The 27,837-nt window shown below is 46.5% G+C and overlaps 1 protein-coding gene across 1 annotated transcript in view; it reads right to left on the bottom strand.

Annotated features, from left to right (window-relative positions):
- Positions 1-27,837, bottom strand: part of EIF3E (eukaryotic translation initiation factor 3 subunit E) — a 50,935-nt gene that overhangs the window by 11,688 nt on the left and 11,410 nt on the right. Inside the window, exons 4-10 of the mRNA XM_077271072.1 lie at positions 26,601-26,643; positions 26,405-26,509; positions 11,622-11,747; positions 11,297-11,421; positions 7,603-7,729; positions 5,483-5,584; positions 3,175-3,284 (exon numbers count right to left, since the gene is read on the bottom strand). Of these exons, the coding sequence (XP_077127187.1) occupies positions 3,175-3,284; positions 5,483-5,584; positions 7,603-7,729; positions 11,297-11,421; positions 11,622-11,747; positions 26,405-26,509; positions 26,601-26,643 (738 nt within the window). The remainder of the gene's footprint in view (positions 1-3,174; positions 3,285-5,482; positions 5,585-7,602; positions 7,730-11,296; positions 11,422-11,621; positions 11,748-26,404; positions 26,510-26,600; positions 26,644-27,837) is intronic.

Below are 27,837 nucleotides of genomic sequence, written 5' to 3' on the forward strand. Positions count from 1 at the left end.
TGTGCATGTGACATCGGCGCTCCAGATGCTGGGAGCAGTGGCAGAGACTTCGTGCCGCCTCAGGAGAGGGCGAGTAGAGTTGTGTTTTCGTTTTTTTATAAAAAGCGTGCAGTTGAAGCTAGAAGCTTTTTTAAAACAGCTTCCCTTTAAAAGTTAATTATGAGCAACAGTCACCTCTCTGGACACAGATAATTGCATTTCCCATATATATTCTCATGTATGGAGGTCATCCTGTTCCCCCCTTACTCCTAATTGACACTGGGCGTTACCAGTTAATGCTGTGCCCTTACACAATCTGGTATGGTAAAAAACAAACAGACACTGACTGTTCTGGACGCACCCCTTCAAGGATAGTACCGCCTATTTGTCAACTTATGCCGAGAATGTGGATTCCAGCTCCTCAGTCTTGCAGTATAAGCCTCCTACAGGTGCACAGGCACACAAGCTTCTCAGACGATGAAAAGTTATCCGGCACTCCGAGAGTGGACTAAATTCTTCACATTCATTCTAAGAACATAAGTATAGACGAACCGCTCATTCTGCAAAACTAATGCGTTTCGCCCAGGTGGTCTTAATCAGGGTTCACGATTCATCCACTCACGGACTGCCGGATATCTATTCACCGCTATTTGTCAATTTAGTTGTACGCTTCCAGGAGAAAGAACGTAGGGACGACTGCACGAAACTAGGTCTAATAGAATAAAAAATCCTATCCATAAGTTATTTCATGTTAAACACACAAGGAGAGCCGCCCGAACCTTCTAAAGGAGAGCCGCCCGAACCTTCTAAAGGAGAGCCGCCCAAACCTTCTAAAGGAGAGCCGCCCGAACCTTCTAAAGGAGAGCCGCCCGAACCTTCTAAAGGAGAGCCGCCCGAACCTTCTAAAGGAGAGCCGCCCGAACCTTCTAAAGGAGAGCCGCCCGAACCTTCTAAAGGAGAGCCGCCCAAACCTTCTAAAGGAGAGCCGCCCAAACCTTCTAAAGGCGAGCCGCCCAAACCTTCTAAAGGAGAGCCGCCCAAACCTTCTAAAGGCGAGCCACCCAAACCTTCTAAAGGAGAGCCGCCCAAACCTTCTAAAGGAGAGCCGCCCAAACCTTCTAAAGGAGAGCCGCCCAAACCTTCTAAAGGAGAGCCGCCCAAACCTTCTAAAGGAGAGCCGCCCAAACCTTCTAAAGGAGAGCCGCCCAAACCTTCTAAAGGCGAGCCGCACAAACCTTCTAAAGGCGAGCCGCACAAACCTTCTAAAGGAGAGCCGCCCAAACATTCTAAAGGAGAGCCGCCAATCCTTCTAAGGAGAGCCGCCAAACCTTCTTGGGAGAGCCGCCAAACCTTCTAGGGAGAGCCGCCAAACGTTTTAAGGAAAGATGCCGAACCTTCTAAGGAAAACCGTTGATCCTTTTCCTCTGCTGAGGTTTCAGACCTGACAACTAGCAGAATCACTGCAGCAATGTACAGGTGTCATGGTTCTGCTATTACATTGCCCACCAGGAGGCCGTTCTAGGGAACAAGTGCATACACGCTACCCCTAGAAGAATAGATCCTCGGCCCCTTTATAGGCACAGCGATTCCCGGAAAGATGAAGTAACAAGTGTATGACAAGCAGCTCTATAATTAAAATAACAGAGAACAGCCCAGTGCTCCTTGTCACGGGAGGGAACAAGATAAGGCCACCATTACCACATTAGGTCAGGGGGAAAATATGAGAAACAGATGAAGGATTGAGGATTTAATAAACTGGATCTGCTGCTTCTCTACTACGGCTGTATATCACCGGGAAACCTCAAAAAGGCTGCAGCAAATCTGACTAATCGCGATGGTGTAATTAAAGGGCAGAACATCCAGTAGCCAGATGTGGTGGACACCTCCGCGATGCCCAGGACGCTCACATCTGGACGCTGGGTGCACGTGAGCATTAGATATACAGCTGATGGCCAGCGACATCAAAAATCCAACCACCGACTGAGGCTGCTTTCACACTAGCGTCGGTACGGGGCCGTTGCGCTGCGTCGGCCCGGCGTACCGACGCATACTGTGCAAAAAATGCCCGACGTGGGCAGCGGAAGCAGTCTTAGGACGCTTCCGCTGCCCCATTGCAAGGTCCGGGGAGGAGGGGGGCGGAGTTTCGGCCGCGCATGCGCGGTCGAAAATAGCGGACTCGACGCACAAAAATGTTACATGTAACCTTTTTTTGTGGCGGCGGTGCGCCAAAACACGGCGCAACCGTCGCACGACGGTTGCGATGTATGGCACTGCGTTGCTAATAAAAGTCTATGGAGAAAAAATGCATCCTGCGGGCAACTTTGCAGGATGCGTTTTTTTATCCACAACGACGCATTGCGACGTGCAGTGCACGACGCTAGTGTGAAAGTAGCCTGATTCTTCCATGAAAACTTTCCATCACCGGGTGTCCCTCCTCTTGTCCTCAGTCTGAAAGGATTATGGAAGTAGTGGATGCACAATCGGTTGCTACAATGGCAGGATTCGGACTTAAAGGGGTTGTCCGGTGTTTTCTTTTTCCTGGAGTGCAGCTCTTCTCAGCCTCACAGCTTTTCAAAGGAAAAAGCTGAAATCCCAATCTACAATTCGGAGCAATTGCACAACTGTCCCAAAAGCTGCGCTTTCCCCGGTCAGGTTTACCTCTGTGGCATCGGAGCTGCGTTGAGACACTGAAGCTTGGCAGATCATTAGGTCTCACCAGATTCAGAGCAGAGCTTACAAGCTGTATAGAGATTAGCTTGTAAGGGCCCTCCATGCCTACGAGACTACCAAGCACAGACTGCGGCGTTGGCAGGAAGCCAAGGCAATGATCTATAAACTATAAAACATTGAAAAACCCTCCATTCTTGAGAACAGAGGGGATTTTTACCAAGTAAATTGCCAATAAGCCTGTTTACACAATCAGTGGGAGTCCAACTGCTGGGACACTAACTAAAAGTGGCGCCAGTGCTCAATCTGCAGAGGTAACCGTGCAAGTGGATCAATTACATTATTATCACCATTATTTGTGGTTTATATCAACTTTCCAGAAAGCTTTGTGGCAGCAAATCCTAGAAATGGGCACTAAACCACCAATTGTTTCATCTCCCCTTATGTTATGTAACTGACTGCACTTTATGGTCCTCAGTTCTCAGAACTGTCAGACGGGGACGGAGCGGTGAGACTGCGTGATCTTACCTGATGCTTATACACTGATGAATGCGGCAGAAGGTCTCGAATATAAAAAGGCGGGCGTTTTCGATGAAATCTTCCAGACATGCCACAAGGAAGAAGTCGTTCACCAGCACCTAGGAAAGAGGTAGCTAAGGGTTAGCAAAAAAGCAAATGGAGAAATCTGCCCGTGGCGTAGGCTGGGGCCAGATGGCGACTCCATCCAGTGCAAGTGTCACATGGAGAGAGATGGCAGGAAAGCGATGCTACAATTAGCCACAACTGCGGCAGGCGAGCCACAAGATTCCATGTTATTGAATTGTAACATTCCCATTAAGAGTGAAGCCTTATCCGTCCGGGGTTCGGCAGGTCGTATCAGTGACCCACCGTCTTCCACCTTGCACACATGCAATAACTTCAGGAAAGTGATGCTACAATTAGCCATCCCGGCGACAGGTCAGCCAAAACCGGCAACAGGCCAGCCAAAACCGGCAACAGGCCAGCCAAAACCGGCAACAGGCCTGCCACAAGATTTCACGTTGTTGAATTGCAACATTCCCATTAAGAGTGAAGCCTTATCCGTCCGGGGTTTGACAGCAGGTCGTTTCAGCCACCCACCCTCTTCCACCTTGCACACATGCAATAACGTCAGGATGGTGATGCTACAATTAGCCGCCCCGGCGACAGGCCAGCCACATGATTCCATGTTGTGGAATTGCAACATTCCTATAAAGAGTGAAACCTTATCCATCCGGGGCTCGGCAGGTCAGGTCGTCCCTGCCACCCACCCTCCTTCCACCGTGCACACATGCAATAGTTTCATGATTAATTATTCTCAGTGGAAGCGGCCAGAAGAATCATCCATCATTATTTTCCAAGTGGAGAATGTCTTCCCCATGCTGGTGGGGTACAAGGATGACATCGAAAAACACGATCAGCTGCAGCTCCAGAAACTGTAGCATGTCAGCTTGTCTATGGGGATTAGGGGTCGGACATGAGTTACAAGAGCCGAACGTACAAATGAGCAGAGAACGGCTGTGACGTGAAGCCCCCCGGGGCCGAGCTGCTCCCATGCGTGGGCTTATGTGAAGGGTTATACAAACAACCTCCACGTTTGTGACTAAGTCCCCGCAGAGCTCCGTGTTTCTACCCCGATGACTCACGAGTCGCTGCCATTAATGAGATTGTTACAAGTTCTCCACTTCAATAACTCCCCGGCTAATTACTAGTAGCTGTGTCCTTCGTGTTTCGGAGTTATATTGCCTCGTTACACGTACAGGAGCTGAACGCTTCGCCGGCTGACATCAAAGCCGCGGGGCAGAGCTGAGCAGGACACCTATGTACAAGTGCGGATCCTGCACATGGCCGCCCGGCCTATAAACTAGGGACGTATGTTTCTAATTACAGCCCTGGATTTGTGTGTATGGCCTCCTACACATGCTGAGGCCGACAGCATCCGCCCGTCATGGGGTGTAAGGGCCAATAATGCTCAGAAACGGCTTGTAAGAGCCCGGCTACCTGCAGAACATGGGACCAACCCTACTGGCAGTGTGGATCGCTGGCCACGACGCTTACATGCAGGCACCACGGCCGACGCCAATGACTTGCATATTTTAACATTTCTCACCCTCACCCCCAATACAAATCAGGATTATTAGGAAAATGTACAAACTTTCTGCTGTTTGCAATAAACCCAGGAAACAAGAACAATATAAATAGCTCAAAATCTAATATAACAAGTGTTTTCTCCTAAAATCACCCCTCCATGACAGGCGTCTTTAGAACTTAGTAGAGCACTTCTGGCTGTTATAACCTGCTGCAAACATAATGGTGCAAACGACCTGCAGTAAGATCTGGTGGCAAGGAGGTTTCATTTTGTACAATAACGTGTGCACTAAATGCTGAAAATCTCCATGTCCGAACAGCCCAGCGCCGCCAACTGTATAGTGGCTGAAGTGGGGTACTGCAGATCCATCCAATTTATTAAAATAGGAACAGACGTGCAGCAGCGGCCACTATGCAGATCAGCAACAGGTTACATCAGCTGCCGCTGGCACTGGGAACAGCAGATCATCGGGAGTGCCGGGTGTCACAGCTCCACCGACAGGATATTGATTACCTATCCTAAGGATTGGCCATCAATATAAAAGTACTAGGCAGCCCCTTAAATGAGGGAAGTAATATACGAGTGTGATATTGGCGGTCACCCAGCGTTCCCAGAAACGGATTATCAGCTCACTCCAATAACTAAACTATAGCACGTCCAGTGAGTTTATGGGTTAATATCCAGTCAGTGACAGAGTATCCACCCACAATCATTTCTGACGCCACTTACCGATTCACACTCTCTTAACTTCTTCTGAGCCCCATCAAAGTCAAAATTAACATATAAACACTCCACAAATTCAGTGATCGGGTCCTTGTAGGTATAAGATTCCTGTAAGGGTAAAAAAAAGAGACGACAACTAAGAGCACAAGCCTCAGACAAGACGCGGCACAAACTCACTGCGGCAATGGTCGGCCCCGGCTCACTGCGGCAATGGTCGGCCCCGGCTCACTGCGGCAATGGTCGGCCCCGGCTCACTGCGGCAATGGTCGGCCCCGGCTCACTGCGGCAATGGTCGGCCCCGGCTCACTGCGGCAATGGTCGGCCCCGGCTCACTGCGGCAATGGTCGGCCCCGGCTCACTGCGGCAATGGTCGGCCCCGGCTCACTGCGGCAATGGTCGCCCCGGCTCACTGCGGCAATGGTCGCCCCGGCTCACTGCGGCAATGGTCGGCCCCGGCTCACTGCGGCAATGGTCGCCCCGGATCTGCCACATCAGCCTGATGACATCTTACCAGCAGCGCCTGTAATGACTATGTATTCCCACTAGACAGGTCATCCGCCATCTTCAGCCTTCATCTACTACTGGCATAATGGTCACTCCGATAAGCAGGGAGCATTCAGATTAGCAGAGAAGAGTGCGGCCGTCTGGAAACCTAATTGCCCACTGCTATCCTTTGCTTTTAGGTTGTATTTGGCAAAGGGGAGAACAGATGAACTGTCAAAGTAAGAAACCGGACAAGTTCCCCATCCCCGAGATCAGCTGTGATCACAGAGGTAAGCAGCGTCAAGGCTTGTGTTTCCCCTTCAGTGGCCTGTATAGCGCAAATAGGGGATTTCATGCTGCAATTTAAAATGAACGCCAGCCCAAAATCTGCAGCCCCTTTATTTTCTCACCTGGCGGGGGTCCCAAGTGACTGTGCACAACAAATCCAATACTATAGATACTTTTACGTGGTTACTAGTGATGAGTGAACATGCTCCGGTGCTAACCGAGTGTCTTGGACGTGCTCAATAAATATGATTGCGTCAATGCTGCTGCATGTCTCGCGGCTGTTCGACAGCTGCAGCAGATGCAGTGATTGTCTAACAGAACAGCACAAGAGCATGCTCAGATAACACCTTATCCAAGCACGTTCGCTCATCACTAGTGGTTACTTACAGGAACCAGAACTCAGATTTCAGTTCTTCAAGAGAACTTGACAATGAGATTCATGCTGCCGGCACCACGTTATTGCAGCCATCTAGGTTTTCTAGAGTGTTTCTGATAAAACATACTTTGAAAAGCCGGATGTATCTCAGACAATTAGTCCGAGGTGACTTCTCCCTGCTCCTGTAGACTGACAGGTGTCTACCCTAGACAAACCCATAGGGAGAGACGGTCAGTTTATGGTAAAAATGCAAGTGCCGTCCTTGGACTAGTCATCTGAGAAGCATAGTCCTCGGCTGATTTTTCAAAGTAAACTTTCTCTGAAATGGTGCGATATCTCCGAATAAGACCTTCATGGCTGCAATAACGGAGCTGGGGTCTAATCCGCGCTCCCTAATAATGCAGCTGGGGTCTGCTCCATGCTCCCCAATAATGCAGCCGGGGTCTGACCCGTGCTCCCTAATAACGCAGCCGGGGTCTGATCCGCGCTCCCCAATAACGCAGCCGGGGTCTGATCCGCGCTCCCCAATAACGCAGCTGGGGTCTGTTCCGCGCTCCCCAATAACACAGCCGGGGTCTGATCTGTGCTCCCCAATAACACAGCCGGGGTCTGATCCGTGTTCCCCAATAACACAGCCGGGGTCCGATCCGTGCTCCTTAATAATGCAGCCGGGGTCTGCTCCGTGCCCCCCAATAACGCTGCCGGGGTCTGCTCCGTGCTCCCCAATAATGCAGCAAGGGTCTGCTCCGTGCTCCCCAATAACGCAGCCGGGGTCTGACCCGTGCTCCCCAATAATGCACCTGGGGTCTGATCCGCACTCCCCAATAACACAGCCGGGGTCTGACCCGTGCTCCCCAATAACACAGCCGGGGTCTGCTCCGTGCCCCCCGTGGTTGAGCCATCATGGATCTTCTGTCCCCTTCCCATTAAACGGCTCTGGAAACATGACGGCCGCACTGCGAGAGGTAGTGGCTCTTACCTGCTGGATCACCTTCACCAAATCTTTCAGGACCTGCCGCCTCTTCCTTACGTCTTTGTTGGTGATGACGGCTGTGGTCAAGTATCGGAGAATGTGTGGGCACATGGTCTGGATGGCATTCAGGTATCTAAGGGAGATAAAACACACAAATAAGACGTCTGCCATGAAATACCGGATACAGAATGTACGGCGACGTTTCATCTACCTGGCTGAATATTACTGTAAAGCTATCTGCCATTTACAGGCGGAAGTGGAGAACAAACCCTCGAAATGATGACGTCTTGTCTATAAACGGACATGTCCCCTTTAAGAACGTGGATAGGATAATTTCACGTGCTACAACACCAAGTGTAACATTTATCCTAAAAATAAAAGCCAAATGTGACCCGATGCATTTCGGTAGCACGTGGACATCTGTAAGAGAAGGTTTTTCTTTTCTCGCTCTAACAAGAAAAGGAAAAAAAAAAAACCTGATGGCGAACAGATGTGGAGAAGCGGAGCCTGGGAGCGCGGCGCAGGCTGATCTGCAGCTGGAACCTCGGCTCCGTACAAATATCACTCCTGGTCAGGTAGGACGCCAACTATAGAGCTGTGGTGTCACAGACGCAGCTACAGCACAGAGAAAGCTACAACAGGACGGTCATATACAGTGGCTTGCAAAAGTATTCACCCCCCATGGCAGTTTCTGTGTTTTGCTACCTCACAGCCTGAAATTTCTCAGGTTAATTTTTTGAGGGTTCACATCAGTTCATGCAAAGTACACGCCTACAACTACCGTATGTACATTTAGTTTTCTTTTTATTGTGAAACAATATAGGCCAAAAAGCAACAAAAAAAGCAACAAAAAGGCCAAAATAACTGAAAACTTCAGTGTGCATAACTGCTCATCCCCCTAAAGTCAGTACTTTGTAGAGCCTCTTTTTGCGGCAATTACAGCTGAAAGTCACTTTGGATAAGTCTCTGAGATTTCCACTGGGATTTTTGCCCATTCCTCAAGGCAAAACTGCTCCAGCTCCTTCAAGTTAGATGTTTTCCTCTGCTGAACAGCAATCTGCAAGTCTGACCACAGATTCTCAACTGGATTAAAGTCTGGGCTTTGACTAGGCCACTCCAGAACATTTACACATTTCCCCTTAAACCACTCGAGTGATGCTTTAGCTGTATGCTTTGGGTAATTGTCTTATTGGAAGGTGAATCTCTGTCCCAGGATCAAATCACTGACAAACAGATTTTGCTCAAGAATATCCATTTATTTCACAAATTACATCTTCCCCTCGATTCAGACCATTTTCCCTGTCCCTGGTGCCAAAAAACATCCCCACAGCCTGATGCTGCCACCACGTTTCACAGTGGGAATGGTGTTCTTGGGGTGATGAGCTGTATTGGATTTGTGCCAGATATGGCGTTTACCTTGGTGGCCAAAAAGTTCAGTTTTGGTCTCATCTATGTAGCACCTTCCTCCATACATTTCAGGAGTCTCCCACATGTATTTTGGCAAACTCAAAACAAGCCTTACAATGTTTCCGTGTAAGTAAAGGCTTTTTTTCTGCCCATTCTTCCATAAAGGAGTGTACGGTTTATTGTGGTCGTATGGACAGGTACTCCAGCCTCTGCTTGGGAACTCTGCAGTTCCTTCATGGTTAGCTTCTGATTAATGCCCTCCTTGCCCGGGCTGAGGGTTTTGGTGGGCGGCCCTCTCTTGGCAGGTTTGTGGTGGTACCATGTAGATACTGACACACAGTGTGACACTTAGGAATATTTAAACATGTTGTAATTTATTAACATAGGTAAAAAGCCAGGAGGGCAGGGGGTGAATATTTTCGCAAGCCACTGTACAAAAAGATGTAAGAATCTGTCAGTAGGTTTTTGTTATGTAATACAAGAGTAGCATGATGTAGGAACAGAGACCCTGATTCCTGCACTGTGCATTACTGTTTCACTAAAACTAGTGCAGATCACTACAGGGATAGGTGTCTCGTGCTCTCTTGTCTACCGCCCTGTGTAACCACGCCCCTACCACTGTGACAGATTTCTGCCTATGCACAGTGCATACAGGAAGCAGCCAATCAGTGGCGGACATTCATTTCCCTGCACAAATGAGGACACTGGGAATCTGTCAGTGAGCTCGTTCTGACATATAAAGTACACTCCATTGGTCGTATATGAAAGTATATTCAGACTAAATAGGAAAATGGGAAAAAGCCTGCGTTTCGGATGTAGGGCACAGCTGGGAAGGGCGTAGCGTTTTATATGCGGGTACATGCCAATTTAATCAAAGTGGTCGGCCCCTTTACATTTTTTAAATAAATCCACATCCCCTGGAGGGACAGATTTTACACATAATATTGTGGTCACATACAGCCGCTAGGAAGTTATGGTCGCACCCCCCCACAGAGAACCTGGACCCCCACTGATCAACATTTCTGCCATGTTTCTAAGACCAAGGTGGTATTGGTAGTGTAAATTCACTTCTAGTACTGGCGTGTTACACAGGGTTGAGGGGTCGGAGTCATGGAAATTGAGGAGTCGGATTCGGAGGTTTGGCTTACCGACTCCACAGCCCTGGTTTTACATTAACCCCATCTGCTGCTGCAATACCAAAAACAGCCTGGGGTCAAAGGTGGCGCACCTGCGCTGCGGGAAGAGAGATTCAAATTACGGGGTCTGAAAACCTATAGCATAAACGCTGCTAACCAGGAGAATGAGTAATGCTTTCCTAGTGCATTGCATGGCAGGACAGTGGCTCGAATTAAACCCGACGGCCATGCATGTGGCCGATCAGACAGACAAGATGTGGGTGCGCTTGGATGAAAGCGCGGACGTCCCACATATCAGCGCTTAGCATCCTTTATAATCGGTTGCTGTTAATTACCCGTGGCTGCGGGCGGGAGGATACGCCGCACATTTGGTAGTAGTTATAGGGCAGAGCCGGCTTGTGAAACAGCAGATGCGCCTCATTTCGGGCCGTCAGACAGCTGATTTACAGCCGCACTCCTGGAGCTGAGTAATGGAGGCATATACACAGGATATTCTCACACAGATATGGGTGAGACAGATGCTGGACTCATTTCCTAACCTGTCAGATTTGTTCAGAGTCCTCACCATCCTCGGGAGAGACTAATTAAAGAATCGAGGGTGAGCGCCACACATGCGACGAGCCAAAGAGGCATCATCTGGGGCATCAAAGGTCTACAGTCACGCTTTATACCGCGCACGCTCCCATCTGCCAATATCAGCGGGCAAATTGATCAACAGCCGAAACGAGCCCCCTCCTCTCTGGGACCACTGACAAATAGGGTAGATACACAGCATAGGGATACATTTCTAATCAGCGGTGGTCCGACCGCTGGAACCTGCACCGATCGGCACAACGGAGAACTTCTACCCCCATTAGATCGGAGCAGTCGTGCGGGCGACTGCCCTATAGGAAGGGAATGGAACAGAGGTCAGGCATGTGCACTGCCCTCCATTCTCAGAGTGCTCCACATGCCAGCGATCAGTGCAGGTCACAGCTGTCGGACCCCCACCGGTCTATACGCTTTCACAGGGTGGTTGGGTAAAAACAAGTCACTATGTGGCTACTGCTGAAAGAGAACCATTTTCACTATAACAAAAAAAATTAAAAAAAATTTAATTTTTTTTTTTTTTTTACAAAATAACAAGAAGACATAACATTGGTGTACGAGGCACTTACTGAGGTTGGTAGAGGAACAGGTCAATTATATTGTCTCGTCCCTTAGGGTGGTTGAAGAAGACGAAGAGAGACCAGTGGATGAGCCAGGTCCTGTGCTGGAGAGACTGGAGTGGAGAACTGACGGACTGGAAGTGCAAAAATACAAGAGCAAAACATTAATGACATCCACTGTTGGACAGGACCTGCGTGGCGCGCGGACTAAATTCAGGGTTTGCCTCTGTATGACTCAACGCTGCTAAGATCACAACATAAAACATATTTTGGTTGTCCTGGAGGTGAGACATTTCTACCATATGAGGCCCCCAGGAGAAATGAAGCCACGTACATTGTTATCGATGGTCTCCTTCAGCCTGGTCAGGTCTTCCATAGCGGCATCCCAGTTCTGCATCAAGATCTCTGAAGCCAGCTTTCCCCAGAGGGAGCTGAGGGCATTCCTGTCTGTGGAGGGCACCTGCCAGCAGAGGAAGAGCAAAAACATAAGTGTGACCCCGAGACATCATCCATACCCGACAGACATGTTCCCGATGCGGGCTTGCAGAGCGTCCGATGTTGGATTCCGTGAGACGTCCACACAACAGCTGTGAACACTATAATAATAATAATATATATATATATATATATATATATATATATATATATATATTATTATTTATTGTTATAGCGCCATTTATTCCATGGCACTTTACAAGTGAGGAGGGGTATACATAATAAAAACAAGTACAATAATCTTGAACAATACAAGTCATAACTGGTACAGTAGGAGAGAGGACCCTGCCCGCGAAGGCTCACAATCTACAAGGGATGGGTGAGGATACAGTAGGTGAGGGTAGAGCTGGTCATGCAGCGGTTTGGTCGATCGGTGGTTACTGCAGGTTGTAGGCTTGTCGGAAGAGGTGGGTCTTCAGATTCTTTTTGAAGGTTTCGATGGTGGGCGAGAGTCTGATGTGTTGTGGTAGAGGGTTCCAGAGTAGGGGTGATACGCGAGAGAAATCTTGTATACGATTGTGGGAAGAGGAGATAAGAGGGGAGTAGAGAAGGAGATCTTGTGAGGATCGGAGGTTGCGTGTAGGAAAGTACCGGGAGATGAGGTCACAGATGTAAGGAGGAGACAGGTTGTGGATGGCTTTGTATGTCATGGTTAGGGTTTTGTACTGGAGTCTCTGGGCAATGGGGAGCCAGTGAATGGATTGACAGAGGGGAGAGGCCGGAGAATAGCGGGGGGACAGGTGGATTAGTCGGGCAGCAGAGTTTAGAATAGATTGGAGGGGTGCGAGAGTGTATGAGGGGAGGCCACAGAGCAGGAGGTTGCAGTAGTCAAGGCGAGAGATGATGAGGGCATGGACTAGGGTTTTTGCAGATTCTTGGTTGAGGAATGAACGGATTCGTGCAATATTTTTGAGTTGAAGTCGGCAGGAAGTGGAAAGGGCTTGGATATGTGGTTTGAAGGAGAGATCAGCGTCAAGGATAACCCCGAGGCAGCGAGCTTGTGGGACTGGGGACAGTGGGCAGCCATTTACTGTAATGGATAGGTTCGTTGGGGGGGTCACGTGAGATGGGGGAAAGATGATGAATTCTGTTTTGTCCATGTTAAGTTTCAGAAATTTAGCGAAGAAGGATGAAATAGTGGACAGACATTGAGGGATTCTGGTTAGTAGGGAGGTGATATCTGGTCCAGAGATGTAGATCTGTGTGTCATCAGCATAGAGGTGATACTGAAAGCCATGAGATTCTATGAGCTGTCCCAGGCCAAAGGTGTAAATGGAGAAGAGCAGGGGCCCAAGGACTGAACCTTGTGGGACTCCGACAGAGAGGGGGCGAGGTGAGGAGGTGGTGTGTGAGTGGGAGACGCTGAATGTCCGGTCTGTTAGGTATGATGAGATCCAGGATAGGGCCAAGTCTGTGATGCCAAGGGATGAGAGGGTCTGTAATAATAGGGAATGGTCCACTGTGTCAAAGGCAGCCGACAGGTCGAGGAGGAGAACAGAGTAGTGTCGCTTGCTCTTGGCGGTTAAGAGGTCATTGGTGACCTTAGTTAGCGCAGTTTCAGTGGAATGGTGTGACCGGAAGCCAGATTGTAAGCGGTCAAAGAGGGAGCAAGAAGAGAGATGGGAGGACAGTTCAAGGTAGACGTGTTGTTCCAGTAGTTTTGAGGCATAGGGGAGAAGTGATATAGGGCGATAGCTAGATACAGAGGATGGGTCAAGAGAGGGCATTTTGAGGATAGGTGTGATGGAGGCATGTTTAAAGCTTGAGGGGAAAACACCAGTTGTTAGTGATAGGTTGAAGAGATGGGTTAGGGTTGGGATGAAGATTGTGGTGAGGTTTGGGATGAGGTGGGATGGGAGCGGGTCAAGTGTACAGGTGGTGAGATGCGATCTTGAGAGTAGAGTGGCGAGTTGATCTTCTGTAATGGTGGAGTAGTTGGTTTTGGAGGTGGAGGGTAGGGAAGTTGGGAGGAAGGGCTCTGGGGCTTGTTGACCAAAACTGTCTCTGATGTTATCAATCTTCTGCTTGAAGAATGAGGCAAAGTCTTCAGCAGAGATAAGTGAGGAGGGAGGAGGTGCTGGGGGACGGAGGAGAGAATTGAAGGTGTTGAATGACTGTTTAGGGTTGTGAGACAGGGAGGATATGAGAGATGAGAAGTAGGTTTGTTTAGCTGTGGCGAGTGCGGTCTTGAAAGTAGTGAGGGACTGTTTGAATATATACATATATATATATATATATGTTCTATAACTTATCTTCATATAGAGATAAGTATATACATGGCCCACGATCCATAAGCAGCAGGGCTTTGGACGCAGCGTATTTTCGCTGCCTTCTATTGAACACCGCATGTGTTCACCGAACCGTGCGGATTTACCTCATTCAATACATTTCTATTGATTACATTTCTGTTGCGAAGACCAGTGTCCGCAAGAGAGCCTCACATGCTGCATCCTGAAAAATGTGCCGCATGTCAGTTTCAGTGGGTGGTCCGCGGGCACACATAGTGGACATGGCATTTCTAGAAATCACATCCACTATGCGGCAACATCTTGCCACTGTGGTTTTGACGTTGATCGTGGGCACACACCCTTAAGCAAGTTGAAGATGAAATGATCTCTACAACTTCTTAAGTTAAAGATGACCCATTTCCTTTGTATTTTACGCAAAAAATAATAATATAATTGGAGGATAAGATAAGGTCCGGAAGACCAAGGAAAAAAGGATTGCTAGAGAGGCAAATCAGAACCCCCACTTGACTGCAAAAGACCTTCAGAAAGATTTAGCAGACTCTGGAGTTGTGATACATTGTTCTACTGTTCAGAGACACCTGCCCAAAACAGACCTTCATGGAAGAGTCATCAGAAGAAAACCTCTCCTGTGTCCTCACCATAAAAGTCAGAAGTATGCAAAAGAACACCTGGACAAGCCTGATGCATTTTGGAAACAAGTTCTATAGACAGATGAAGTTAAATTAGAACTCTTCGGCCACTGTGATGACAGGTATGAGGAAAAAAAGGGGGCACAGAAAGAGGATGACTTCTACAAATGGACAATGATCAAAATCACGTCAAAATCCACAATTGATTACCTCAAAAGGCGCAAGCTGAAGGTTTTACAATGGCCTCACAGTCCCCTGATCTGAACATCATTGAAAATCTGTGGCTAGACCTCAAGAAAGCAACGAATGCAATACGACCCAGGAATCTCACAGAGCTGAAAGAATCTTCCAAGGAAGAATGGATGTAAATGCCTCAAACGAGAACTGAAAGACTCTTGTCTGGATACTTTTGTAATACTTGCCTGTGGATGTAACTAGGTACTAACCACACAGTGTGCCAAACGTTTGCATCAGCCCATTTTCCTTTTCATAATTTTTAAAATGTGAAAGATAAAAATAGGTGGTATTTTGCCTAAAATACTAAGGAAATGTGTCATCTTTAACTTCATCCCTTTTAGAGATCATTTCATCTTCAATCTGCTTAGCTGTTCACAATAACAGTAGTTTTGACCAGGGGTGCCCGAACTTTTACATGCCACTGTATATATAGATATCTAACCCATCTCCGTCTCTCTGTCCATCTTATATGTTTCTTGCTTGCTCTCCATCCCATATCCATCTTCACTAAAATAAGCATTAAATGATTAGTATCACAAATGTTTTGCCGAGCATATGACATGACCGATGTAATTCAATAGGGATATTTTTCACATGGGTCCAGTCCCGTAAAAAAAAAAAGAAAAAATGCAGCATCCATCTATCAGATGAAATTCACGCATTTCAGTCCATGGGCGAGCATAAAAAAAATAAATAAATAAATAAATAAAAAAGTACAATTGGATCCTATACAGATAAAGCACCCGATTCTTTACAGATCCATGGCAATTATTAACCTAAGAACTGTATTTCACATTGTACATTTTTAACTGCTGATGTATAATTATGGATGCCGCATAGGTGTAAATTACAGGTCACAATTGTCTGAGTTTTCAGGATGAAAATTGGAGAATTTTGGGGGGTTTTGCCCCAATAATGCAGCAAAAAAAAACGATACCATTGTTTCCTATGGGTGAAAAAAAACGATGCAAATACGCTGAAAAAACGCTGATAGAAGTGACATGCTTCAGGTTGCAAAAACGCAGTTTTCCAAATCAGTCAGAAAAAAAAAACAAAACTAAGATTTCTGAAATCCGTTTCTGTAAAACGCAGCTTAAAAAACGCAGAAAAAATGCAAAGTGTGAATATAGCCTTAATACACACATTTGCAGTAGACATTACATTTTTATTTTGCGTGCAATGTAATAAAAAGCCAATATATAAAAACTAAAACCTGCAATGCGACGTGATGACGTACCGACGCATACTGTGCCAAAAACACACAACGGGGGCAGCGGATGCAGTTTTTCAATGCATCCGCTGCCCCATTGTGATGTCCGGGGAGGAGGGGGTGGAGTTCCGGCCGCGCATGCGCGGTCGGAAAAGGCGGACACGACGCACCAAAAAACGTTACATGTAACGTTTTTTGTGCCGACAGTCCGACGCATCCGTTGCACGGGGGGCCATACGTCGCAATGCGTCGCTAATGCAAGTCTATGGAGAAAAAACGCATCCTGCAAGCAATTTTGCAGGATGCGGTTTTTTTTCCAAAACGACGCATTGCGACGTGCGTCGTACGACGCTAGTGTGAAAGAGGCCTAAAATGCAATCTTATAGCAGCCGCCTGGAATCATCCAATTGTGACTTGCCCATCGCTAGAAAAACTTACTAAGCAAAACTGGAGAAAAAAAAAAATTATGGGAATTCTGTCAAGTTACAATATGGAATTTTTTTTTTATTTTTATAGACGTCTCATTGCAAACAATGTGTTATGAAACAGACACCTGTATCCCCCCTCCCCCAATCAGCGGGCGCTCCCCTCCCACCACCCACTTCGCTAGATCTTGAGAACAGGTCTAGTTATTTTATCTGGTGGAGTTCAAGTCTTCAGAAAGCGGAGGGTAACGGCGGGGTCATAGAGCTGTAATTTATACAACTCTGAACTACACTAGGTCATTGAGAGTGTCAAATTCTAATCTCAGAGCGGCCGCACAATGGGCCTTTCATGGCTTCGGTTTCTCCAGCCATCACTTTAAATGAATCTTCACCCGGCAAACGGGTCCCAGCGCAGAGAAAGTCAGAGCAGACACTGAAGCCGGGCTAGCCTCCGATTCCCAAGGGAACGCGAGTGTGTAGACTTTCCAACGCACCGCGAATATTATACATATCTGCCGTCCATCAGATTCCTACCAACGACAGATCATTCCTAAATATCCTTTCTGAGCTAATCCCAGATCTCAGGGTCCTTCTGCCCCATTTTATTTAAAAAGGTAGTTAAAGGGAACCTATCACCCCGTTTTTTAAAGATTAGATAAAAATAGTGTGACATAGGGGCAGAGCTGGGCTTTACATTACTGCCTTTTTGGGCCTTTACACCCCCGTTAGGCTGCCCAAATACCTTTGTGAAGTGGCCGTTTTCTGCTGTCACTCAAGTTGGTCAGGTCGGATGGGCGTGGTCACAGCGCTGTTTCTCCCCCAGATCAGGCTCATCATTACGTTGGTGGCGTAGTGGTGTGCGCATGTCCAAAGAGAAGATCCACTGCCCAGGAGATTCAAAACAGCGCGGTCTTCGCTATTCGCCGTTTACCGGTGGACGCGGCCATCTTTCCTGTGGCCGCGCGTGCGCAGATGGAGCGCTCTGCTGCCCGGGGCTTCAGGAAAATGGCCGCCGCGATCTCCATCTGCGCACGCGCGGAATCCCGCGGCCATTTTCCTGAAGCCCCGGGCAGCAGAGCGCTCCATCTGCGCACGCGCGGCCACAGGAAAGATGGCCGCGCCCACCGGTAAACGGCGAATAGCGAAGACCGCGCTGTTTTGAATCTCCTGGGCAGTGGATCTTCTCTTTGGACATGCGCACACCACTACGCCACCAACGTAATGATGAGCCTGATCTGGGGGAGAAACAGCGCTGTGACCACGCCCATCCGACCTGACCAACTTGAGTGACAGCAGAAAACGGACACTTCACAAAGGTATTTCGGCAGCCTAACGGGGGTGTAAAGGCCCAAAAAGGCAGTAATGTAAAGCCCAGCTCTGCCCCTATTTCACACTATTTTTATCTAATTTTTAAAAAACGGGGTGATAGGTTCCCTTTAAGATGGCTGCAAAATATAAAAAAAAGTGCAGTTTCCATTGTAGGGACCTAGTAAGGACTGCATTTCCTTTCAACTCCTCCACTGATTCCGGAACAGTGTTTATTTTTTTTCTGTGCCCCTCTGTTTTAAAGTTATGCCCTCCCCAGTAATAAAGGTGCAACTTTTTCCCTTCTACTAACTGGGAGTGTACAAAAGAACTTTTCTGTGGGTGTGTGCTTTTTCTTCCTCTGACACTAGCCAATCAAAACAAAGCCACGCCCACAGAAGCTGCATGGCACACGCCCAGTAGGATGAAGGAAAAATTTAAAATCACTATTACCAAATGGCATAACTTTGGAACAGAGGGTCGTAAAAAAGAAAGAAAAACTAATCTAAAATCAGTGGAGCAGCGGCAACTGGAGGAAGTACTCTGTATAAACTCAGTGAAATGTCCTTTATGTAATACTAGAACCTGGGAGCAAGTGACATGGTGCCCGACATCCTCATCTACAAATCTGTTGCCATGAGGAGAATCTGTAGCTATCAAATTATATTGTCTCAATGGAAAGCGATGTCATTAGAAATAAGATCTCGCCATGGACACTTTTACAAGTGATGGCCCGTCCCAAGACTATCTTTTACCCCTTATTTTGCTGATGTGTCCGAGTTGTAATATTGGGCAGAGAATAAATAATGATGGGGCTGTAGTAGATAGGCCAGCAATTCTTCCATGTCTGACCCCTGTAAATCCAGCGATTACCAAAAAATGCTTGAGTCTTGCATCAATAATGCAGAGCCCTAAATGATGCGCGTCACCTCTACCATCTGAAATATGGGCTGGTATTTTGGGCAACTGTCGAATGTATGACGACTCACTTGCATAGAAGCTTTAGAACTCCAAACCTGGATCTGCAGAGTTGTAATGCCTAAACTTTTTATTTCAGAAGTTGTAGTAGTAGGTTGGACCTGCTCCATAAGTAGAGATGGACATAGATGCGGCTGTTGACTTTAGGTAAGGAGTCCCGCGATCGGTGAGGACAATGCAGTCATTACCGGCATCGTAAATGTTGGCAGTGTGAAACTTGCCTGGCTAGCAGAAGATACAGCAAGTCACCTGAGTGCTGCGATGTCCTATCATGCATACTAACCGCTCCTACAGATGCCACATTGCAGCTGAATTAAATTATTAAATGTCGGGTTAAGACGAACGTAATAAAAAAATAAAATCGCCTGTTCCCAGCTCCATTATTTACGATACGATACGATACACTTTATTGATCCCGTGGGAAATTATGGTATCACAGCAGCACAACTTACATCATAAGAATCATAAAATGAATTACATAATTGACATGACAGTTTGTTGACAGAGGACATTATACATTAGAATAGGACAAACACAGCGGGTGAACTGAAAAGTAGAAGGAATAAAGTAGACAATCCCCTTTATGATTTAACCCTAATGTTATTGTTGTACATCCCCATAGCAGTTGGCACAAACGATTTCCTAAATTTTTCCTTCTTACACCTCAGAAGTATTAGCCGGTTACTGAAGGTGCTCTTCTGTCTCATGAATAGCTCATATAGTGGATGTGCATTATTGTTCATGATTGCCATACACTTTTTCAGAGTTCTTCTCTCCACTACCTCCTCAAGAGAGTCCAGATTGCAGCCCACAGCAGAACTTGCCTTCTTGATAATCTTATTCAGCTTATTAGCATCAGAGGCCCGCACACTATTACCCCAGCATATGATTGCAAAAAAGATGGCACTTGCCACTACAGATTGGTAGAACATTTCTAACATTTTGCTGCACACATTAAAAGACCTCAGTTTCCTTAGGAAATACAATCTGCTCATCCCCTTCTTGTAGACAGTCTCTGAGTGGCATCTCCAGTCCAGTTTGCTATCCAAATGGACCCCCAAATATTTATAACTCTCCACCTGCTCTACCTCCTGACCAGCAATAGTGATCGGTAAGCATTCCAACTTAATCCTGCTATAGTTCGCCACCAACTCCTTGGTTTTCTTAACATTTAGTTGTAGATAGTTACCATTGCACCAATCCACGAAATTCGACACCACCCTTCTATATTCCTCATCCCCCCGATCTCCCCTAATACATCCCACAACCACGGAGTCATCCGAAAATTTTTGAAGGTGGCAAAGATCAGATTTATACTTTATTTGCTGTTTACATCCATCCTGCGCCAGAACTTAAATCAACTGATCGGTCGGGGGTGCTGTGTGTTGGGCCCCAATGATGAGATATTTATGAGCCAAGTTCAGTCGAGCAGATCCATGCAAGGTCTGGTGCTGCACCCTTTGCTGTACGTTTGCCCATATGTCACGTATGGTCCATATGTAATGCACACCATCTGTTGATATCCAATTTTTGATAATGGGGCAATGAATGAGTTCAGGGCTCCCCGGACAGTTGTGTGACACGTCTGGCAGCAAAGTATACAGCCCCGCACATCACAGTGACAAACTCCCATACAGGGATCATTAAAAACAGATTAAACCGATGGAATGGCTTCAGGCCTCGGATGTCATTACTCCTCTCCATCCCAGACTGATGGATTTGCTTTCCTGCTGCAGAAGATCCGTATTCTGCGCAGCACAAAAGCCGTCTCTCCAGGTGGCTGACAGCTCCCGACCCGTGCCAGTCCCAGCTCAGCCAAAGGACGGGCTTAAATGTCTGCACCATTGTGTATATTCACGTACGGTAAGAGAGACCGCACTCACCGCCTGGCATTGATTGTCTCCCTGCCCGGGTGGGACAATACAGAGCTCGCAGCAGGTGTCACAAGGTGTCCATAGCACCCGCAGAACGAGGCAACAAGAATGCTGACCCCATGTCAAATGCTCGAGACTTTCGCTCCGGAGGACCGGTCCGGTTTTAGATTACAGACAGTCCAATGACTGCGACGGGCACTGTAACAAATACTCCTGTGGAGGCGCTGAAGGGAAAATGAACACTTATTGCAAGGTTTGCCCACTGATTACAGCCAATCGCAGGAGGACCCAGAAACAGAGCAGTTGATCGACAAGAGAGTTGTAAAAAGTTCCACAAAGCTCGACTATCCCTTTATAAGTGCCATCTGTTAGCTTCACCATCCGGGTATTTAACTAAAACTGCAGTTATTTCACATTTGCTTCTGTTTTTGCATACAGCTACTAAAACAGATCAATATGTATCCACGGTAACAGACTACAAACCTTGTGTAGTCTGATCCTGCAGTAATAGTCCATTTTAAATAAATACCTACAAAGAAGGGCACCACAAACATAATATTAGAAAGTTTAACTTTATTAATAACACATAAACCACAAAGTGGTCATAAAATTGCCAAATCCGGCAAAGGTGAGACAGAACAAACACATGACAATGGTGGACAGAACAAGCCTGGAAATAACATTAAAACATATGTATACACTTAATATGATATTATGCTAAACAGATGGGAACAAGGTGATTTAAACACATGGCATGGCAGCATAATCTAATATAATGGCAAACATGATAACTATAATATTGCACATAAGACCGATAAAGAAAGTGCAAGTCACAAGGCTTAAGTAAACCATACAAATCGGTCCAAAAGCAGAATGAAATGCACTCCGGACGAAGCATTTCTATGCGAAACGCGCGTCGGGTGTGGTGGACTCCTGGATCCCTTTACATTTGGGTAAACACTTGCTTCTTAGGTAGCTTTTGGCGGCTTATATGTTTAGCAATGGCAGCTTTCATGCTGCTTTTGGACCGATTTGTATGGTTTACTTAAGCCTTGTGACTTGCACTTTCTTTATCGGTCTTATGTGCAATATTATAGTTATCATGTTTGCCATTATATTAGATTATGCTGCCATGCCATGTGTTTAAATCACCTTGTTCCCATCTGTTTAGCATAATATCATATTAAGTGTATACATATGTTTTAATGTTATTTCCAGGCTTGTTCTGTCCACCATTGTCGTGTGTTTGTTCTGTCTCACCTTTGCCGGATTTGGCAATTTTATGACCACTTTGTGGTTTATGTGTTATTAATAAAGTTAAACTTTCTAATATTATGTTTGTGGTGCCCTTCTTTGTAGGTATTTATTCATTATGGTTGGTTAACCACATTAGGATACATTATTGGTGTTGTGTAATAGTCCATTTTAGCAAGATGGAAGGGACCTGCAGGATCAGATAACACAAGGCTTCTTTTCAGTCTGCAGCCATGTAAACGACTAAAAATCTTCTATCGTAACTTTTCTGATCGAGTTTTTACTTGTGCTTTATTCTTTAAATTTATACTGTATTTTACATGGGTTTGCCACCTGTTTTTGTCTTTTATTCTATATACTTTTATCATTGTGGGCAGGACATGGAGCTCCCAGATGTATTTTAAAAAGTTGCAAAATTTTTGCACAAATGTAATCCTGTCCCCCAGGAGTGTTTATTTTGTGAAAATTTTGCTAAATTTTAGTGCTCTAATTTACAAAAAGATCACAAAAAAAAATATCTTTTATAGCGCACAGATTCATTAGCCACATGTGACATTAAATTTGGCACACAAAAAAAAAAGAAAAGCGACAAAAACTGTAAATGTCGAATAAGGGTCTAAATGATGGATGCAGGTTTAGGCAACTATCAAAAGAATGGCGAGATGGGTGCTCAGATGGGCTCTCATTTTGCTTTTATGGGAGCTCCGAAAATTGACAAACAAGTTGTGGGACCCGCATCTATTAGACATTCATTCCTGTGGATCTACCATAAAATGTCTACATTTCGCAAGCTTATTTCCGAAATAAAGGGGTATCCTAAACATTGCAAGATGTCACCTATCACCAGAAAGTGCTCAAATATTCTGTGAAGTGTGTGTTCGGCTGCTGGAACTCCACCAATCCAGAGAACAGAGATCAGTAAGGAGTGGCAGACATGCATGTGAGCCTCCACTCCATTCTTTTTCGATGGTGTACTCAACACTAGAGCGCTTCGTCTTCTCTTGCACATTTGCAGCTCCAACTTCAAAGGGTTGTTCCAGAACCCTGCTCTTCAGATTGGCTGAAGAAAGGTACTGATCACAAAGTTACCAACAAAATACTGATTTTGGTGATGAAGATACTGATGAAGGTCAAGATGTACACCGGTAGATCCAGATAGGTCAACATTTTTCAATGGTGGGAATCACCAACCAGGAAGGTCAGGATGTACACCGGTAGATCCAGATAGGTCAACCCTTTTTACAATGGTGGGAATCACCAACCAGGAAGATCAGGATGTACACTGGTAGATCCAGCAATCCATGGTATTGGGGGCCAAAAAAAAAAAAACTGATTAAAATGACCGTCAGGCCATATTTATTACCAAGTGTCAGATTATACCAGGTAATCAGATTACCCCCGGTCTAGCAGGTTGTGGGGGCTTTTCTGTATATCGCGGTGCGCTGGTTTCCCTTAAGTCGAAGGCTCATGTGAGCTCTTTGGCCCGGCTCCATGTCATTACAGTTGGCTCCGCATACTAACCTTTCAGGAGAGGATATGCTAGAACAGTTTCAATATCTGGGTTTTTACAGGGGTTACCTAAAGTTTCCATTTGCTGGGGGAACGGCACATTCAGTCACTGGCCAGCAACAATAAATTTACTGTGCGGAGCCTCGAACAAGACATTAAATCTTCATTCTCAAAATTCACTCCCAGCATTAACAAATGATATGAATAAGCAGCTCTTTTCAGGGGCTTGTAATGAAACCACGGCTCGGCTTTTATTAACCTCATTTAAGCTGTTTACATTTCCCCAGTAAATGACTCTTACTCTCCTAAATCCGTAGTAATATTCCAGCAGAGGCAGATGGAAGTGGCCGATAAGAGGAGGCCGGGCCGCCGCGGGACATTACTGACGATTACCTACAATTTGCCAGTCTGCTTTTCAGCATTTGAATTTTCTGCTGGAGATTTAGATAACAATCGCTGCTTTCGTCCCCACCTGGTCTGCACCGAGCCGACCCCCCGCCCCACCGAGCCGGCAGCCCAGGGTGGGCCGGTGTGCACACGGGACGCTTCGGCTGCATTTTGTGGTTTGTTTTTAAAATTACAGCAAAATATAGGACTGTAATAATGAAAAACATAAAAAAAAAAAATAAGATACAGCTTTAAAAGGGGTTGTGCACCACGGGACAATACCTTCATAGGGGCTTACATGCTGGCATAAACTGTAAAAAAAAAAAGTGAGAATTTGGCTTAATATTATATATATCCTGACTATTGGGAGAAAGTAGATTATTTCCCCCCTGGAGCCATCGGCTTCGGCCAGCCGCAGGGGTGTTCCCGAGGGGCGACAGTCCGTGCTCAGTACACAGCGTGAGCGAGCTGTCAATCACAGTGGCAGGGCGTGTACAGAGCCGCCGATCACAGCGCTGCGACTGGTGACTTTACCAGCGTTGTGCGGGCCTGTATGAAAAAAACCCGGCAGCTTGTGGGAGGAATAAAGTTAATTTTCTCCAGGTAGCCGCACTTTCAATAAGACGGCTGGACAGCGTTATAACTCTACTAACCTTCAGATTAACCCATTATCTGCAGGTGAAGAGTGTTTGAAGATATACAAGGTTTTCTTTAAGGCTTTTGTTGTGATCACAGGCCTGTATGGTCTTTAGGACCACGCTGGCCACCTTTATAGGAGAAAGTAAAGCTCCATCCGGTCCTCATTGATGCCCTCTCTCTTTCCTTAGTCAATCTCAATGGATAGATGCATTTACCCCCACAATACTTACGTAGTAATGACACCGGGTCCTCTCTAAGGGCTCGTTCTGACAGCCATACTCTCGGGCAGTGCGCCATGGACGGCACATTGTCCAATATTAACCTATGTGCCAATTCCCTGGCGCCTGCATCGGTCTGGTCCATTTTACATACTAGAATAGTATATAATATAGCATATTTAGCACATGAGCCCCTCATCTCCCCAGTTTGCGGACCGGTCTGCATTTGTCTGGCCCACTTACAATCATGGCCGTGTGAACCCCTAAATAAACCAAAGGCTTCAATACCAGGCACGAATGATCGCTCCCATCTGCAAGACCCCACATGGCCATTGCCTAAAGTGTATACATCCGACACACACCTGCATGGATGGATCAAGGTGCAAACCATTGCCGACCTACCACCAGAAAATGCAATAGCGGGCTGTATATACGATTTTCAGAATAAATAATTACTAGATTAATTGGTATCAAATAATAAAAAAAGCAACTAAATAAAAACCACAAGACCAATTGGTCCAAATCGTCCAATACGGCAAAATACAGAAAATGAGCAGCAGCCAAAAACCACAAACATCCCACTGTGACCGCACATCCACAGGGGAACGACTGGTGATCAGATCATGGGTCCTCTGTACCCCGTAGATAATCAGGGCAGAGTGGAGAAATATGCAGCTGGGCATGGGTGCCCCCTCCATTACATCCTACGGAGCCGTGGGTGCCCCCTCCATTACATCCTACGGAGCCGTGGGTGCCCCCTCCATTACATCCTACGGCGCCATGGGTGCCCCCTTTGCTACATCCTACGGAGCCGTGGGTGCCCCCTAAATTACATCCTATGGAGCCGTGAGTGCCCCCTACGCTACATCCTATGGAGCCGTGGGTGCCCCCCTACATTACATCCTATGGAGCCGTGGGTGCCCCCTACATTACATCCTAAGGATATGTGGGTGCCCCCTACATTACATCCTAAGGATATGTGGGTGCCCCCTACATTACATCCTAAGGATATATGGGTGCCCCCTACATTACATCTTAAAGAGCCGTGGGTGCCCCCCCATGCTACATCCTAAGGAGCCGTGGGTGCCCCCCATGCTACATCCTAAGGAGCCGTGGGTGCCCCCTACATTACATCCTAAGGATATGTGGGTGCCCCCTACATTACTTCTTAAGGAGCCATGGGTGCCCCATGTTACATCCTAAGGAGCCCCCTACATTACATCCTAAGGTGCTATGGGTGCCTCCAACTGTGCGCTCAGCAGTGTCTTCTATATAATATCATGTAACGAGCATCAGCATCACGGTTGAGAACAAAGATCTAGTGGTCGCGGAACGTCCAGCCATTGGTCACCCACCAAATATTTAAAGAGGGCGTTTCATCTAATTAAATGGGTAAAATTGCAGAGTGCTTATAAAAACCAAGCAACTTTGCAATTAACGTGTTAATAAAAATCATCTCCACTGTTAAGAATGAAGAGGTTTTTAAGGGTTGATGGCAGTATTGACCAGTGGCTCAGCCATGGTGCCGGACTGTGACACTACAGACGCTCACTGACCCCCTCTCTAAGAGGGAAAAGGCCAGGAGATGACTGCCTTAGGGAATGTTCTGTGAATATTATTGTATGTCAAAAAAGCTTATAATACAGAGATTCCTACATTCATATTCTGCACACACAGGGAACCATGAATTAAATACATGCAGACTTACCAGCACCCGGAAGAAGTACAAGTACTCGGCAGCCCCGGAGTAGTTCCCGCACTCGTACTGGAACTTGGCGTATCTGTACAGGGTGTCCAGGTACTCCTGTCTGAACTGAAAATAACACACTAGTCATATACTGAACACAAGATACACATAGGCAACATGGACGAACTACTAGGTCTGTGAAAGGTATATTCCTTACCCCATGTTTATCAGCAAGGTGGTCAAAAAGCATCCGTCCATCCCTGAAAGGAAAAAGACATGGCAATTCAGTCAGGTTCAGCACCAACTGAAGGGGTATTCCCATCTGTAGCTGGAATGCATCCCCATTTTATAATCAGTAGGGTCTGAAATTCGAGACCCGCACTGATCCTGAGAAAGTGGGCGACATGGCCCAATTTACAGTGCATAAAGCCTCACAGTATAGCATGTGCTGCTATGGAGGGAAAAACTGTAAAGAGGACTTGTCCCCCAGAATGTCAGAAGAACAGGCACTCTACTGTGTGAGACGTGATGATAGACAGCCCTGTATTAAACACCCCTAGCTTTCATCTCACGGCAGTGTGTCATTACAAACAGATGCAGCTCTCCTCTCACAGAGGCGTCAGCTCTGCTGTACTACTCATCTCCCACACTTACTGCCATGACATCAAAGCTGGAAGTGTTTGTAATGGACTCAGGTCTGCTCTACTCTACACATATCAGGGCTGTCTGCCATTACATGTCTCACAGGATTAAGCCTGTTCTTCTAACCTTCTGAGGGTGTGTTCTTTTATCCCATCCTGGTTGTGATGGGTTATTGTCATGCAGGGGAAAAAGTACATGTCCAAGAGAAGCCAATTGGGCTAATCATAATTCATATGTAATCATTACAAGATAATATTTCAGCAAAGGGGAAAAGTAATACTATTAAAAAAATAAAATACATTTTATCCAGCTCAGCATCTACTATTCCATGAGGTGGCCAGGTTAAACATCCTAAAACTGTTTAAATATCCTTTTAAAGGGGTTGTTCAGTGAAGTCATCATCCATCCATGGTAAAATTGGCAGTACCGGGGAAGAAAGGAGCAGCAGCGCAGATGCTCAACCGCTGATTCATCGATTCCCTACGGGGCTGTTGAGCCCATCAAGCTCAACCCCATCAAGAACAAATGGATTAGTGATAGGTCGTCCAAACTGCAATATTTTGTAATGAAGTAAAAGTACCCCATTCTGTCAATTGGTGAGGGTCTCAGAGGTCAGACCGCCACCGATCAGTAAATTATCACCTAGCCTATAGATGGGTGATAACTTATTTTCACTGGACAACTCCATTAAGGTCCGCTGCGAGACCAGTGTTTGGACGGACAGTCCACAACCTAACGTGTTTGCTGCTACTGATCACTGCAAGAAACCATGTCCAAGCTGCCAGTGGCAGAAAACGTGAAATAAGAAGTCT

Source organism: Ranitomeya variabilis, chromosome 6, assembly GCF_051348905.1.
Source record: "Ranitomeya variabilis isolate aRanVar5 chromosome 6, aRanVar5.hap1, whole genome shotgun sequence".
Taxonomy (NCBI): Eukaryota; Metazoa; Chordata; class Amphibia; order Anura; family Dendrobatidae; genus Ranitomeya; species Ranitomeya variabilis.